The 14,878-nt window shown below is 38.1% G+C and overlaps 1 protein-coding gene and 1 long non-coding RNA gene across 3 annotated transcripts in view; one reads left to right on the top strand and one right to left on the bottom strand.

The window, feature by feature from the left end:
* Nucleotides 1–1,464: 1,464 nt before the first annotated feature.
* On the bottom strand, nucleotides 1,465–12,428 carry SLITRK3 (SLIT and NTRK like family member 3). Of its 2 annotated transcripts, none has more exons than XM_075340659.1 (3): nucleotides 12,327–12,428; nucleotides 11,648–11,740; nucleotides 1,465–10,431 (listed from the first exon to the last, which is right to left on the bottom strand). In XM_075340659.1, the coding sequence occupies exon 3, from the start codon at nucleotides 10,408–10,410 to the stop codon at nucleotides 7,759–7,761; it is 2,652 nt and encodes an 883-aa protein (XP_075196774.1). In that variant the 5' UTR covers nucleotides 10,411–10,431; nucleotides 11,648–11,740; nucleotides 12,327–12,428; the 3' UTR covers nucleotides 1,465–7,758. The 2 variants fall into 2 exon arrangements, with proteins under 2 accessions (XP_075196774.1, XP_075196775.1); XM_075340660.1 differs by lacking the exon at nucleotides 12,327–12,428 and adding an exon at nucleotides 11,982–12,081.
* Nucleotides 11,847–14,878, top strand: part of LOC142296716 (uncharacterized) — a 120,385-nt gene continuing 117,353 nt past the window's right edge. The window contains exons 1-2 of the long non-coding RNA XR_012751689.1: nucleotides 11,847–12,272; nucleotides 12,387–13,206. This is a non-coding gene — a long non-coding RNA (uncharacterized LOC142296716). The remainder of the gene's footprint in view (nucleotides 12,273–12,386; nucleotides 13,207–14,878) is intronic.

Raw genomic sequence — 14,878 nt, 5'->3', positions numbered from 1 at the left:
TACCCTTTAGTGAAGAATTCTTGAAATACTTCTAGATTCTGTTGCATGCTCACCTGACATAAATATAATGGAGGAGACAGGGGGAGAAAGACTAGGCAAGCATACATGGGAGGAATAATCATGCAAGACCCGACCCAATAGTCCCACCCCGATGCACTCGTCACTCAATCAGTGCATTTCTGTATCTTTCATTACACATTTTTCTGCAATCAAACATCCAATCTCTCAGCTAAGGTATGATTGACTTCAGTATCCTAGTGCAAGTATAGCACTGGCTTTACTTTATATATGAAAATTCTGCTCATTGGTTCCCTTTAATAAGACTGAGATTGCATTGAGCTCAAAAAGGGTTTAATATAGCCTTGTGAGACCTAACAGTGTTTTACTCATATTTTCTCCGCCTTTAGAGGATTTTCAGCAATGTGGTATGTGGCAAATATATTTTCAGCAAATCAAATTTTTGATGAACATCAACAAAGACAGCTAATTTGAATTTCAATCAATCTGCCCAACTCTAATCATGAATAATGCCTATGAAATCCATGGAATCATTGGTGTACAATACTGCTTGTTTAAAGCACCATTCCAGTGTTTTCTTTGTCTTTTATTTTACTGCTGGAGTTTTATCACTAATCCAAGTTACTTGCCCTTAGTAATGCAGAGTCAACTTCTGCTTTTCCCGACACTGCTTTATTCCCATTCAAACCATCGTGTGACAGCAGTTCCTGATTGACTAAGAGGAAGTCAATGGTAGCGGTCACAAGCTCTCAATGGTGGTCTATGAGAGCCTCTTTCGGGGCCTCATAGACTTTTATTGAGAAGGGACCTCAGGCTTACCCAGCAAATGCTGAGGCGACCGACAGGTCACAAACTGCAGAAGATGACTGAAGTGGCATCAAGGTCAGAAGTAGATGACTGTTGGTAACTATGAGGATTAGTGATAATACTCCAGTGGTGTAATAAGAATAAAACACTGAAGTGATGCTTATAGGGGTTAATAGTGATTATAGTTGCCATATGAAAATAGTCCAAATATCAATTGGGGAGCATCGCTAAATGTATTTTATGCCAACATACATAAGTACATGCATACATACAAAAATCTATCACAGTTTGACCACATGGTATATAGTTGCCACCAGAGTAATGAATGCGTATAATAAACCAGTAATCATCTTTTATCAAAAATACGTTAATCTTTGTGTAGATTTCTTATCCAAAGACAGATAGAGACATGCTGTTAGGCCCGTGTTAGGGGCATAACTATAGTGAGTTCAGGGGTTACAGGGCCTGGAGCCTAAGAAGGCCCAAATGTCCCTACGGCCCAAATGAGAACACTGTGGTTACAAATAACAGAGACGTTAGATTAAGAGCAAAATCAATAAGTAAATAGATAAATAAAAGCAAGAAAACAAAAAATTAGCAATAAAATAAACATACAAAATGATAATAGACTAATGTGAATCCTTTGTCAATAATTAAAATGTTTATTTGTTCTCCTGGATATTCCATTAACCTTTTCTTGTATAAATATATTTTTACACTTTATGCCAGTAACAAAACCTCATTGCAGGATTTATTAAGACATGTATGACAAGTTCATTGAGAGGCGTATGACCAAGTATTTATGATAAACAGTAACGTTGCTCAGTTCCGTGTCAGACACAGTGGGGAATAGTTAGAGCAATATTTATAGTTGTCGAGAAAATACTCCAGTACTTTCTCCAAAATGCAATTTACAAATGCAATGCTAATCCTTGCTCGGTATGGATATATAAATAATATAATACATTAACCAACCAGCTTGTAGCATTGACTTTGATAGACAAGCAATAAAACAAAACTTGTAAGGCAATATGATATGAATGATAGAAGCATGCAGATAAGTCTGTCTCTTAACACATCTCCAGAACTGCATAGTGCATTGATATCCCACTAATATAAATGGGACAAGTGTAAACGTTTACCACCATTTATGAAAATGCAAGGGAAACATATGGAAGTGTTCCTGAATCTAAATTTCATATGGAATGGTTAAATAATAATTCTTTATTTCAAGGAGAAATTCTACACTTAGTCATTTTTTAGATGTCAAGGTTGAATAAAATCACGGGAGATACAATAATGGGTCTCCTATACTTGGTATAACATCTAAACCCCTTGGGATCTCCTACAAAATGGAAGCACCATGAATTTCAATGGTACATATCATATGACACAGCACCACAGATTCCAACAAAGAGATGTAATCACTTTGTGTGGCTTTCTAAATCCAGCACCATAGGGGTTAGGATGATTTATCAAGTTCTCCATCATCGGCTTCCTGATCCTAAGGCTACATTTCCACAATGAGTTTTTGATGCTGCATATTTTGCTGTGTCAAATCAACAATTCCAGAGAAGTGGATGGGATTTACAAAAATGTTGTGCCAACTGTGCTTTTTTTGTTTCATCATAGTTCCAATTTGGTGAGAAAAGGGTTAATAGACCGTGCTGCCATAGAAAAGAGGATCCCTGTAGAAGGAATGATTTTATTTGTCTAAGCGTTTCAAAGCCTTACGGCTTCTTCCTCAGGACAAGTCATGAATTATTTGTCCTGAGGAAGAAGCCATAAGGCTTTGAAAAACGTAGACAAATGAAATCATTCCTTCTAAAATCGTTCCTTCATGGAACCTCATTTCTACGGCAGCACGGTTTACTAACTCTTTTCTCTCCAAATTTGAACTGCATCTCCATGTGGGTTCTGCTGCAGCCATATTTACGCCATTACAGTAGTTGTGACTCTCACAACCACACCAGGTATGGCTACCCTTACAGCACCTTTGCTGATAGTGTTTTAGGATAAGACCCAATTTGCACATAGTGTCTTTTTAAGCATTTTTAACCAATCTTTCGTTTCTAGCATGTTTCCAATCCGCAGCATACCAATTTCCTTCGAGGATATGCTTAGTTTTAGGGTATGCTCACAAGAGCGTGAAAAACGGACGAATGCAATGTGAGAAAATCTTGCATTGCACTCTGACAAATGTAAGTCAATGAGGAAGAGCAGTTGGTCAGCTTTTCTCACATCCAGATTCTGAATACAAGAAAAGTCGCAGCATGCTGCGATTTTCTGCGAGAGCCGTATCACTCGCACCCATTCACGTAAAATGGTACAAGAGGAACATCGGACTGCACTCGGATGTTATACCAGTGCAGTGCAATATACGCACAGGCTGACAATGAAGGAGATGGGGGGATTAAACCCTCCCTCTCCTCCGCAGCGCCCGCCCTCAGCTTCACAGCTGTGACCCGATCTCAAGATCCGGTCACAGTTGCATGACACTCGGCTCACGCTCGCAGCAGAGCCTGAACCGGGGTCATTAGCATATTGCATCCATTGCTCTTGCATCGGATGCCATACGCTAATGTGTTTCCTGCCTTAAGTGCAGATTTTCCCATAAAGCTGCTGTAGATTAAAAAAATCTGCAGGTAAAAAAAGCACATGCCTTTTTATGGCGGAAATAAATCAAAATTGCGTTTAGACCGCATCTAAATATATAAATAACGTTTTGCCAAAGCCCAATAACAGGAAGTATTGAAAGCAAAGAAGCTTTGTGTAAAATATTAGAACAGAATACCCATAAAATGCTTTACATTGGGCCATAAAGTTACACATTACACAGCACAACAAAAATTTGAACAAAAGTATAAGGTCTAAAAATTTCAATTAAAATTATTTATTTAAATTAGACTAATTCTAATTTAAATAAGGTTAATTTTTAGGCCTTATACTTTTTTTAGAATTTTTGTTGTAATTCCAAGAAAGACAAAACCCGCAGCAGCATAAAATGTTAAAAAAAAATGCATAGAATCACAAAATGGTAGAGTTGGAAGGGACCTCAAGGGCCACCGGGTCCAACCCCTTGTGAGTGCAGGCTTTCCTAAATCATCCCAGCTATATATTTATCCAGCTTCTACTTGAAGATTTCCATTGTTGGAAAAACACTCAAATGGAAATTCACTCAAAAACGCAATACAAAAATGCAAATAACCCAATTTAAATAATAGCTGCAGAAATTTTGCAACATGAAAAACTCAACATGGGAACGTAGACTGTGTATGACGTCTGACAATAACTAGAAGATGAATTCCCCAAGAACAGATTGTTAGTTACACAGGAGTAGTGATTTATGCACATTTTCATCAATTACAATTGCAACAATAGCAAGTGAGAAAACAACAGCAGCAAGTTATTGAGCGGATGGGAACATCAATTAATTTCTGTTTATTAATAGGTAGGACTTGTTGATGAGAGAAAGATAGTCTGTGAACGGTTCATCAATATGGTCAACCAAATGCTGGAAAATAAATCTCGGGAACCATGACAAAATTCAAATCAATGGCGGTACCTTTTTAACAAGTGTATTGGGAAATCTTTGCTTTGACATATCAATCTACATGTCAGCATTTGTGCAATACGATGCCAGGATTCAGTATTAATATTGTCATTTATCATGACTGGTGCTAGTCATATCAGTTTAAAAAGATAAGGCTTGTGCATTCATTATTGATCAGTAGAAAATGTGAACTCTTCAGAGTTGAGATAAATAAGACAGTGATCCCTCTGTCCGCTGCTATTGCTCACAGTCAGAGCAATCCCAAAATGTTGCACAGTAACTGTCTGCAACAGACAAAAAGAAAATCCGAGCACAACAACGCCCCTGCCCTCCCCCCACACCACACACACACAGAAGCCACTAATGCAGCATCAAATCCGGAGCTCAAAACTAAACGATTCCTACATAAGAAAATAAAACCAAATTTAAGCCAAAAAGTATCTCCTTTAATATAAAATTTTCCATTCTCAAAGAATAAATTCATTTCCACTGAATAAATAGAATTCCGCACCATCCAGGGCTGGAAAGAGTCCCTTTATCCAAGTAAAGACTTTCTCATTTTCTCGCTCTTTTTTTTTTGGGAAGGGGGGAGAGAAGGGGGAAACATTTTTTTTATTTCTTTTTTTCATTTTTTTCTTCTCTTTGTTGCATTTATTTTCTTTTTTTTTTATTTTATTAGCAAAATATATAAACATAACTTTGTATTATACTTTATGGAATAGGACGGAGCACTCAGTTTAAAATGTTTACAGCACCAGTAACACCAGGGATTGCACATGGAAGTGTAATAAGAAAAGAAATACAGTGAAGTAATGCATGCTTGGGATTCATGGAATCTACTGTCAGGAGGAGTGTTTGGCCTTGCATTTTGATTTTTATTTTCAATAATATGCACATGCTGCCTATTTATAGTAGTGTTCAATGCAGTCATAAGCACTAGCCGCTGAATATAAGCAAGCAGATGATTCCAGCCATTGGAAAAAAAAATAAAGAGGGAAGAAAATACATATAGAAAATGGAATTAACTCATGAAGGGTTCCTATTCAATAAATGACGTAAATAAAATGGTCAACAAAAGTGATGAGCAACCGCCAGGACCTCAGCTGACAATAAACTAAACCTCCACTGGTGCTCGGATTTGGAGCCACTAAACGGTGGATTGCTGCATCAGGAGATATAGTTTATAGTAAATGTTAACCCTGAGTTCCAGATCTATGCCAGCTGCACCATACTGCCCTACCATGGTATGCCAGCATAAAGAAGTGGTTTATAGCTTTCAATATAGCATGTGCAGGCAGTGATGAATCTCCTATATACTACCATATACCCTCAGCAATGATGTCATCGACTTTACAAGATGACGATGATGACAACGATAATGATGATGGTGATAATGATGATCATGTTTACTTTGTCAACTATCCAAAGAAAATAAAAAGAACCAATGAAGCAAGTTGTAATCCGTACATACACATAGATACATACAGTACATAGACGTTTGCATAAAATCAGCCTAATAGATCATAACAATAACCTATAGTAGCGTATTATGTAAATCATAGGGTGGATGACTATGCAGCAAAACCAAAATGTGTCAAGCTATGTATTTCTTTTTCACATTCTCTATTAATTTTCTCTATATTTATGTAAGGCATTAGTGACATCTGACGGTTTTACATTCAATGTACAGTAATGATTTCATTAGAGACTTAAATTAGACAGGAAATGAAGCAGAGGAGAATAGATCCAGGAATGGCTGCAATACAGGAATAATGCAAAGCTCTAAAGCCAAGAACCAGGTGCCTGCTTCTCGGAATGGACAATAGTAAGACTAAAGCTCCCCCTGCTGTTCAAATATAGGAATGATTTTTATATTTTCTCTCCAGTTTAGAGCTTGAAAAATAAACCAGTTCACAAATTCAATTTTCTTTGGGTTTAACGCAGGGCTTTACGGCCCCTTTTAATCTATATTTAAATATATTCTCATAGATTATTTGATTATATTCTATATATGAGATAAATTTGCATGTGCTATGTGAGGAACGTATACCTCGAAGAACGCAATCAAATATTTTCTGCATTGTATTCATACAGAATAGCAGAATAGTGCGGGATCCCCAGATAATTGACTATAGGGAGTATAGCAGGGCAGACATTTTTCAAACGTGACATATAAATTAAATGGTTCTACCCCGGTAAGTAATATTTTATTTCTAAATCTCTTAGAATTGAATCCGGTGTTATCCAGAGGATTGTTAATTATTTATCCTTTACTATTGAGGAATCGGCAAAAGACTGTAAAGTGCTATGGGTACCGGAATAACTATACTGTATCAAAGCAGGAGCCTTCTAGTCATGTGTATACCTCTCTATCATGCCCTGATTGCAACAAAATAGTGATCAACGTTAGTCAGCAAGGTAACAAATGGACATAAATTAGGCTGGGCATAGCTAAATTCTACCATAAAGCCTTTTCTCTGTATATATTGGTATATGTATGTATTGTTTTAAATGATTTTCTTTTTATTAGGAAAGCTATACCAGACGCATAATCACTATACATTGGTTAAACATTATCTTTACAATTAATAGTCACTGAAATTACAGAATAAATATATGCACATCTTTGTAAAATCTTTGTGTATGGGAGAGGCTGAAGAGTAAGAGGAGGGGGAAGGGGGAGAGAAGACATTAAAAGTGCTTCCTACAAAGCTGTTAGTGATACGTACCCAGTAGCATTGCTAAATAACTTGCAGAGAGCTGCAGAAAAAAATATCCTGGCATCATCATGAATTCACAAAGATGTTGATCCCTAGCTGTCTCATGTACATTACTTTTCTGCATTGCAAAATGAAAGAAATCAAATATACATTAAACCATGATGCTTTGCGGTGAATCCAGATTTTTGGATGTTGAGTTGTAGATAAAAGAAAATAAATGAGCATTATTGTTTTGAGTGAGAACATTCGAGCATTAACCCCTTTGCAGTTTTTTTTTTTCAGGCATGCAGCAAACTGCATCAATTTACAGGAACTGTGCCATGGGCATTTCTTTGTATAAGGAAGCCACAATGCTATCCTATCCCCATCCCCCCAAAACCCTTAACTGAAAAGGTTTTAAGTTACTGCCAAAAAAAAGGACACGTGGAATTATTTATCAGGATCAGTACAAACATCCCCATACCTTACATGGCACAGTCAAGTTTCTTAGATTCCTATATAAAAAATAATGATTGATAACATTGCTGGCAAAAGTCTGCGAAGGCACTTCAATTAATTATGATTAGAGTATGGCCCTTCCTCCAAAACAATTTGGGGAGCATAACGGTATCATCTTGAATCATGCGTTTTTTTGTTTGGGCGCTATGAAATTATGCAAGATTAGAATCTATAAGTGTTTTTTTCCAGGACTTCGAGGTAATCCGGCTTAGTTTGGAGTTTGGCCCTTAACTCGAGGTATTCACTTTGGGTTTGGTCTGAAAACCCCTTTCCAGCTGAAAAAAGTAGGGTTTCCTTTAATCTGGCATCCTGCTGTAAATCAGGGTATTGCATGCCAGGCGGGTGTACATGTAGCTCCTTTAATTTGGGTACTGTGCCATAAATGCAGTCCACAAACCCCACCGTGGGAGCTGGGCGTTCCCGGTCAATTATGCCAGGAAAGAGGACCCCATTTTCATGAAAACTTGGTACTTCCCCACTCTGGTTGACAGTAACTATAGTATTAAGCTGGGAATTTGACACTGCCATGGTCCACTCTTTCTCTTTTTCTATTAAGGTCCTATAATTAGTGTTATTTTCTTTTGTTTCAGAAAATTCATCCCCCATCTCTTCCTCTCTAGGTTTGTAGATGGGATTGTTACACATCTGGGTCACAGGATGTGGGATGTAGTCATAGACATGGCCAGGTGCCTTCTCTGGGGAGTTGTTTGGTCTATCCTCAAAAATTCTACATTGCATTTGAATGCCAGTCAAATCGACCTCTTGTCTTTTTCTGAAAGGCAGTTTCTTGCGCCTTCTAAGCACAAAAGCAAAAAGGCCTGCAGCCACAAAAACGGCCGAGAAGAAGAGTATTAGAAGACTGAGGATCAGAACTGACAGTGGAATGGCACCCCCTGGTGTGTTGTAGTCAAGCACTGAATGGGTGGTGGGTACTATGTTTCCAGGAAAAACAGAAGAAATGGTAGCATGCAGCATCTCTGGACACAATACTTCCATCTCAATGGATTTTAGATCCTTGTTTGTCAGATTTTCAGGGCTTGTACACAGGACCTCACCAACCACAATGACTGAGCTGATGGTGTCTATCCACTGCTTGAGAGGGACAATGTCACAGGTACAATCCCATGGGTTTTGCTTCAGATCAATTTGCACAATGGCATTAAGGTGCTCCAGAACTCCTGCCACAGGAAGGTAAAGAAAGTGGTTGTTACGAAGATTAAGCCTTGCTAGGGAAGTGCCTGCAAATGCATCAGTTGGGAGTGTTCTCAGCAGATTGTCATTAAGAAATAGTAACTTCAGATTTGGCATTAGACTGAAAGCAGCAGGCTGGATCTCCCTTATCATATTATACTCGAAATATAAATAATTTAAACTCTGTAAACCCCTGAACATGCCAGGCGTCAGCCTTTCTATGTCATTCCCATTCAGATACAAGCTTTTCAAATTAGGAAGATTGATAAAGGCTCCTTCCTGGACATAAGATATACGGTTGTTTCCAAGGTGCAATAAATCCAAAGAAGAAAAATTCCAAAAATCAGATCGGTAAATTTTCTGTATTAGGTTACCACTTAAGTAAAGCTTCTTGGCATTGAGAGGTCTAGGCAGCAGTTCTGAAATATTATGAATTCCTTTCTCTTTACAGTTTACAGTCAACCCCAAATCATTGATATGCAAGCTGCAAGAACATCCAGTTGGGCATATGATTGGTATCGGTGGTCTAGTCTGGTAGCCAGCAATCGGGGGTTGATTTGGGCCTGGATAAAGGCCTCTCGGTGTCGTTGAAGGTTTTTGAGCTTTGGGCTGCTTGGTTGTAGTGGGCTGCTTATTTGATGTCTTGTACTCCACAGAAGAAGCAGTGACATGAAAAGATGACAACATGGATGATGGCTTAGTAGGGAATGTATTTTCTCTGCTTGATGGTAGCTGGGGGATACCCAGACTTGCCTCAACCTCACTTTCTGATAACAAGGGGCAAAGTTTACCTCGTTTTATATCCCTTAGATCTTTGCCATGAAAGTGAAAGGGGCTTTCACATGTAATGTCCCCAACCAGCACGGTATAAGGAATACGTTCCAGCCAGCTTTTTAACTGCACAATCTCACAAGTACAGTTCCATGGATTCTCTGCTAGCTGGATCTCCATAATACTTCTGCCTATGTGATCCAACATACCTCTGTAAGAAAGGATCTTTAATCGGTTTCCACGCAGGTCCAAGTGTGTTAAAGACACAGACTTGAATAAGTTGGTTGGAAGCAAGGGGATATGGTTATCATTGAGAATTAATACCCTCAGCTTATTTAAATTTCTAAAGGCCCCGCTCTCAATCCTCTTAATTACGTTATAGTCTGCTTGTAGATACTCCAAGCTTTCCAGCCCCATAAAAGTGTCATTTCTAAAAATGTCAAGTTTGTTTTCGTGCAAGTAAAGCCTCTTCAGAACTTTCAGACCATTAAAGGCTCCTGCCTGAATGTCCTGCAATGCATTGTTTCCGAGATTAATAGACACGGCATTGTTCAAATGCAGAAAACTGTTGGTGTACAATTTTCTCATCAAATTCCTCTGAAGGTACAGTTTAAAAGGTCGAGACCAGGATTCTGAAATCTGGCTAATATTTGTAAATCCTTTATTTTCACAATAAATGTGGAAAAGGCTCTCCTTCACTTCACAGTAGCAAGGATCAAAGCATGGTTCGTCTATTTCCTCTGAATCCTCCAGCAAGGGAATTGGTGTAGTCCATGCGAGAGCAATTGTGCTTAAAAGAATTATCCACAACACACGTCCATTTAGACGAGTTTCTGCTGGAGATGGTTTCATTTTTTTGATCTGTAAGGAAAGCTGAAAAACAAAGAAAATATAGATTTGACATTATTGAGCTTTTTTAATAAACATAAGCTGTCCCTAAGCACAGTGGCAATTCTTTTTGCTGGATCATCAACGACAGACAATAGCTTCATGACGCTGTATATTGATGTGTAAATTTGCAATTATGCAATGCCATCAAGTTATATGCAATGTATTGCATAATTGGACCATCCCTAAACACACATATCATAGGAAGCAATGTGCCGTGCGTGTATACACAAATAGATCCCAATAACCAGGGGCATATAAGTATCAAACCTTACCTTTTTCATGAGTCACAAGCTTAAGTAATAATGTCTGAAATAGCATCAGTATATCTTCCTCTACCTAAGTATCTAGATAAATATACAGAATACTCAATGCAATGGAGATAAGATTAATGATTGCATTTAATCGGAAAGAGTTATCCTCCTGAATAAGGACAAAATTGTCATTGTTCATCCCTGCGAAATGTCAGAGTGGACATTTGATGTGATTGATTTGCTGATTCCAAGGAGAGCAAGAAATTAATGCACGGGCTATTGTATGCCTTAAACACCCATTAATGGATAAAAGAATGTACAGATAATTATTCTGCCCACATGATCTTCCAATCTACGAGGAAGCTGACAGCAAAATGCAGCTAAGTCTGGGATGATCCATGATTTAAAGCTCTGCCTCCCTGGTCTGGGACTGGGGTTTCAGTGCCACAGATCAACCCGTGAAGATATCTAGTGCTGTTCCCAGGCAAAAATACCTATACATTTCCAGAGTGCAAAAGTGAGGAAACCGACTTGGCAGGAACTCCATGATATCAACCAAATAAAGAATTCCCTAATCCATGCACCCAATCTATCCCTTCAGAACCCCAGAAATAAACACAATGCTGCATGAACTAGTGTAGGATCTCCAGCAGCCTCCAATGCACCTGCATCTTACTGCATTTCCTGTGTGCATACAATGTACAGATTGCAATAATTACCATGGATGGAAATTCTAGCATCTACTGTATACATGTAAAACATCAACCGATAGAGGTTTACAATACAAGGCAGTAAATAGATTGCTTGAAATAGCACAGGAGGGAGAAGAACCGAGGGTTAGATTGCAGCAGTGCTCTCATCTGCAAATATAGAAATATATCCGCAAGATATATCTCATTCACTGAAAAATAAAAGTGTCTGGAGATTGAAGGGAATCATCTACTTACCAGTTTGCAGGTGAATTTTAGCACATCCAGGCTGAGTTTAGGGATTGCTGGCTCTCCTCTCTGTCTTTCTCTTCCTATCTGCTCCTACTGAGTCTGTGGCAAAAAAAGAAAAAAAAAATGAGCTATGGACGTGCTGGGAATGTGCAATGTGCAGTGTGCTGGAGCTGCTGTGTGTTTTCAATGGACTGCTTCTACATGCAGATCTGCCTCTCAGTCAGCTGAATGGAGCCAGCCAGGGATCTGCAGCCTCTGTCCAGCATTGCCTGCTGAGGTCTTCCTCACTCGCCCTCTCTTTTCGTCTCCCCCCTCTCTATCTTTTTTTTCTTTTCCTCACCCCTCTATCCTCCTCCTCCTCCAGTCGTAGGCAACAGATCATTGGAAATTTGACACAAATCCAACAATCTTCACACCACTGCTTCAATTGTCTACCTCCTATTTATTCTCTTTCAGCCTCTTTGGCTTTACCCGTTTGTTGTCCTCTCTTTTTCGCCCCTGTTGCCCCCTCCTTTGCTGACAGCAGATAATTGGGCGAGTCGATCACAGTCAGGCATCTTCACACCGTCTCTACCTCTGTCTCCTGTCTTCACCTGTCTCTCCGAAGCCTCCTCACTTTTTTCCCTCTATTGTGAGTAGAAAGCTTCACATCACATCTAACAATTTCATTTCCCAGATTACTTACACCTCATTATCTTCCCCTTTCTATTTCTCCAATTGAAGCTATCTTTTTGTTTGCATCTAGATCTATCTTTCTTTTCCTTAGCATCGTGGAAACAAGCTGGAAGAAGGAGAGCAGAAGAAAGCGGAGGGGGAGCACTTGGGTTGTGACGTGGGCGAGCATTGGGAAGCCCTGGCATTTTTGTGGGTGTGTGGGGTATCCTGGGTGATCATTGCTCTTCCATAATACATAACACAGCTTTAAACCGAGATATAGGGGCAGGCGTCAAGACAGGAGATAGTAGAATTGATCTCACAGCTTTGAGATTCCCACAAATCTGGTTATTCCTCATCTTGCAGAATCAATGCAGAAGGCACTTCTTAAACCTGCTCCTCTCTACAAGATGGGAGAATTGGTTCACCTGATGTGAAATTCACAAAGAATAGGTCTGATTCTCTTAGGGGGCAGTCAATAAAGGGTTACTCATCATCATCACTAGTCGTGATCTGCAGCTTAGTCTGTCACTTTTAACTAGAGCAAACTGATAAGTCATGAAATTTATACTACAGTCCTAATTTTCCTTCATCCCCCACAACGATGAAAAAGACACTAATTTTGGTGTTACCAATCAGTTGCCTTCTGTTTTTCTTCCAAAAATGGCAGTAACTACACAAAGGTTTATTTCTCAGAGTATTTCTATGTGACAATCCAGGCTATATGCTCATCAATTCTGCTGAGAACTTTCCCCTTGTCTTAAAATTTGTAAGTTTTAAGCAATCACCATCTGGGATTTAAAGGAAAATTCCTTCAGTGATCAATGACCCTTTCCATCCGAACCTGGCACCAATTGTACCAATTTGTTTGAATGAAGAGAAGGAAACTGGTGTCAGCTGTGTCTGAAAAGGTGAGGCAGGGATTTACTTGGGAGTGGGGAGGTGAATAGAGCAATGTACAGTGCATGATATAAAAGAGATGAAGAATGATTTCTCAACAAAGTCTCATTGTATTTTTACTGTTTATATGAATATCATCATTAGTGCAAAAAGAAAGTCAAAGATGTAGCCGGTATGTCTGCATATGTCATTGTAGAGTGATATGCCTTCTGTTCTGTACAACATATTGCTGTGCATGCTGGACCTACTAATTACTGGATCATAAGAAAGCTTACATATTAATGAAGCTGGAGTCATGCATCATGTTAAGATCAATAGATTAAAATAGAAGAAGATTCATTTCTGCCCTGATGATTCACTGTAGAGATATACGGCATATGCATGAAGCGTGTGTGTGGTGGATGTGTGTATGGGGGATGCATGTATGGATATGGATTTGCGTAGGAGGGGCTTTAATAGTTGTCTCTAAGCAATTATGTAGGTAGTAATGTTAGATAGTATTATAGCAGAACATAAACTACTCACTAGCAGAGCCTACAGTGTGGACAATGCTATACAACTCAGCATATGTGCAATGCAATGTTATGTGTAGTATTCGGATAAGGTAGTAGGTATTGTCTATGTTTCGATCATCTACCAATATATTTCAAATATATCTATTTAAGTTTATCTATTTGTAATTATCTATTATTTATGTTTATTACATTGTATCTATTATCTATCTATTTATCTACTGTATCTATCTATTTATCTATCTATCTGTATCTATCTATCTATCTGTATCTATCTACCTATATCTATATATCACTGATAGATCTATATATCTATCAATTGATCTGTCTATCAATTGATTTAACTATTTTCTATCTATCTATCATCTACCTATCTATCCATTTATCTATCTATCACTTTATCTATCTATCTATCTATCTATCTATCTATCTATCTATCCATTATCTATCTATCTATCCATTATCTGTCTATCTATCTATCCATTATCTATCAATTATCTATCTATCTATCCATTATCTATCTATCTATCCATTATCTATCTATCCATTATCTATCTATCTATCTATCCATTATCTATCTATCCATTATCTATCTATCTATCCATTATCTATCTATTAATCTATCTATTAATCTATCTATCCATCTATGTATCTATCTATCTATCTATCTATCCATTATCTATCTATCCATTATCTATCTATCTATCTATCTATCTATCTATCTATCTATCTATCTATCCATCATCTCTCTATCTATCACTCTATCTATCCATTATCTATCTATCTATCTATCTATCTATCCATTATCTATCTATCTATCTATTATCTATCTATCTTTCTATCCATCTATCTATCTATATGTTCCTTTTTGCACAGTGGATGGAGGATAGCATACGTAATAATTGGATTTGCAGTGTGTAGTGCCGGTGAACCTTTTTGAGATATCTTAACTTAAACGTGTAGGAATAGATGGTTGATTGACATCTTCTGGTTATCTAATATGAGGTTTCCATTCTGTTTTTCCTCTTACCCCAGCCTGACACTACCAGATGGTATAAAACATTTATTTATTAGCAACACATTTAGCTGTGAAATTTACCCCAACCGTTCTGTATTCACCTTTGTGAGCTTGCATTGATGCTGCTATATAGAGTGCTGTCCTGCATGTGGC

This window comes from Anomaloglossus baeobatrachus, chromosome 3, assembly GCF_048569485.1.
Source record: "Anomaloglossus baeobatrachus isolate aAnoBae1 chromosome 3, aAnoBae1.hap1, whole genome shotgun sequence".
NCBI classification, from domain to species: Eukaryota; Metazoa; Chordata; class Amphibia; order Anura; family Aromobatidae; genus Anomaloglossus; species Anomaloglossus baeobatrachus.
The sequence above is the reverse complement of the archived record's forward strand: the minus strand, read 5'-3'. Positions and strand labels throughout refer to the sequence as shown.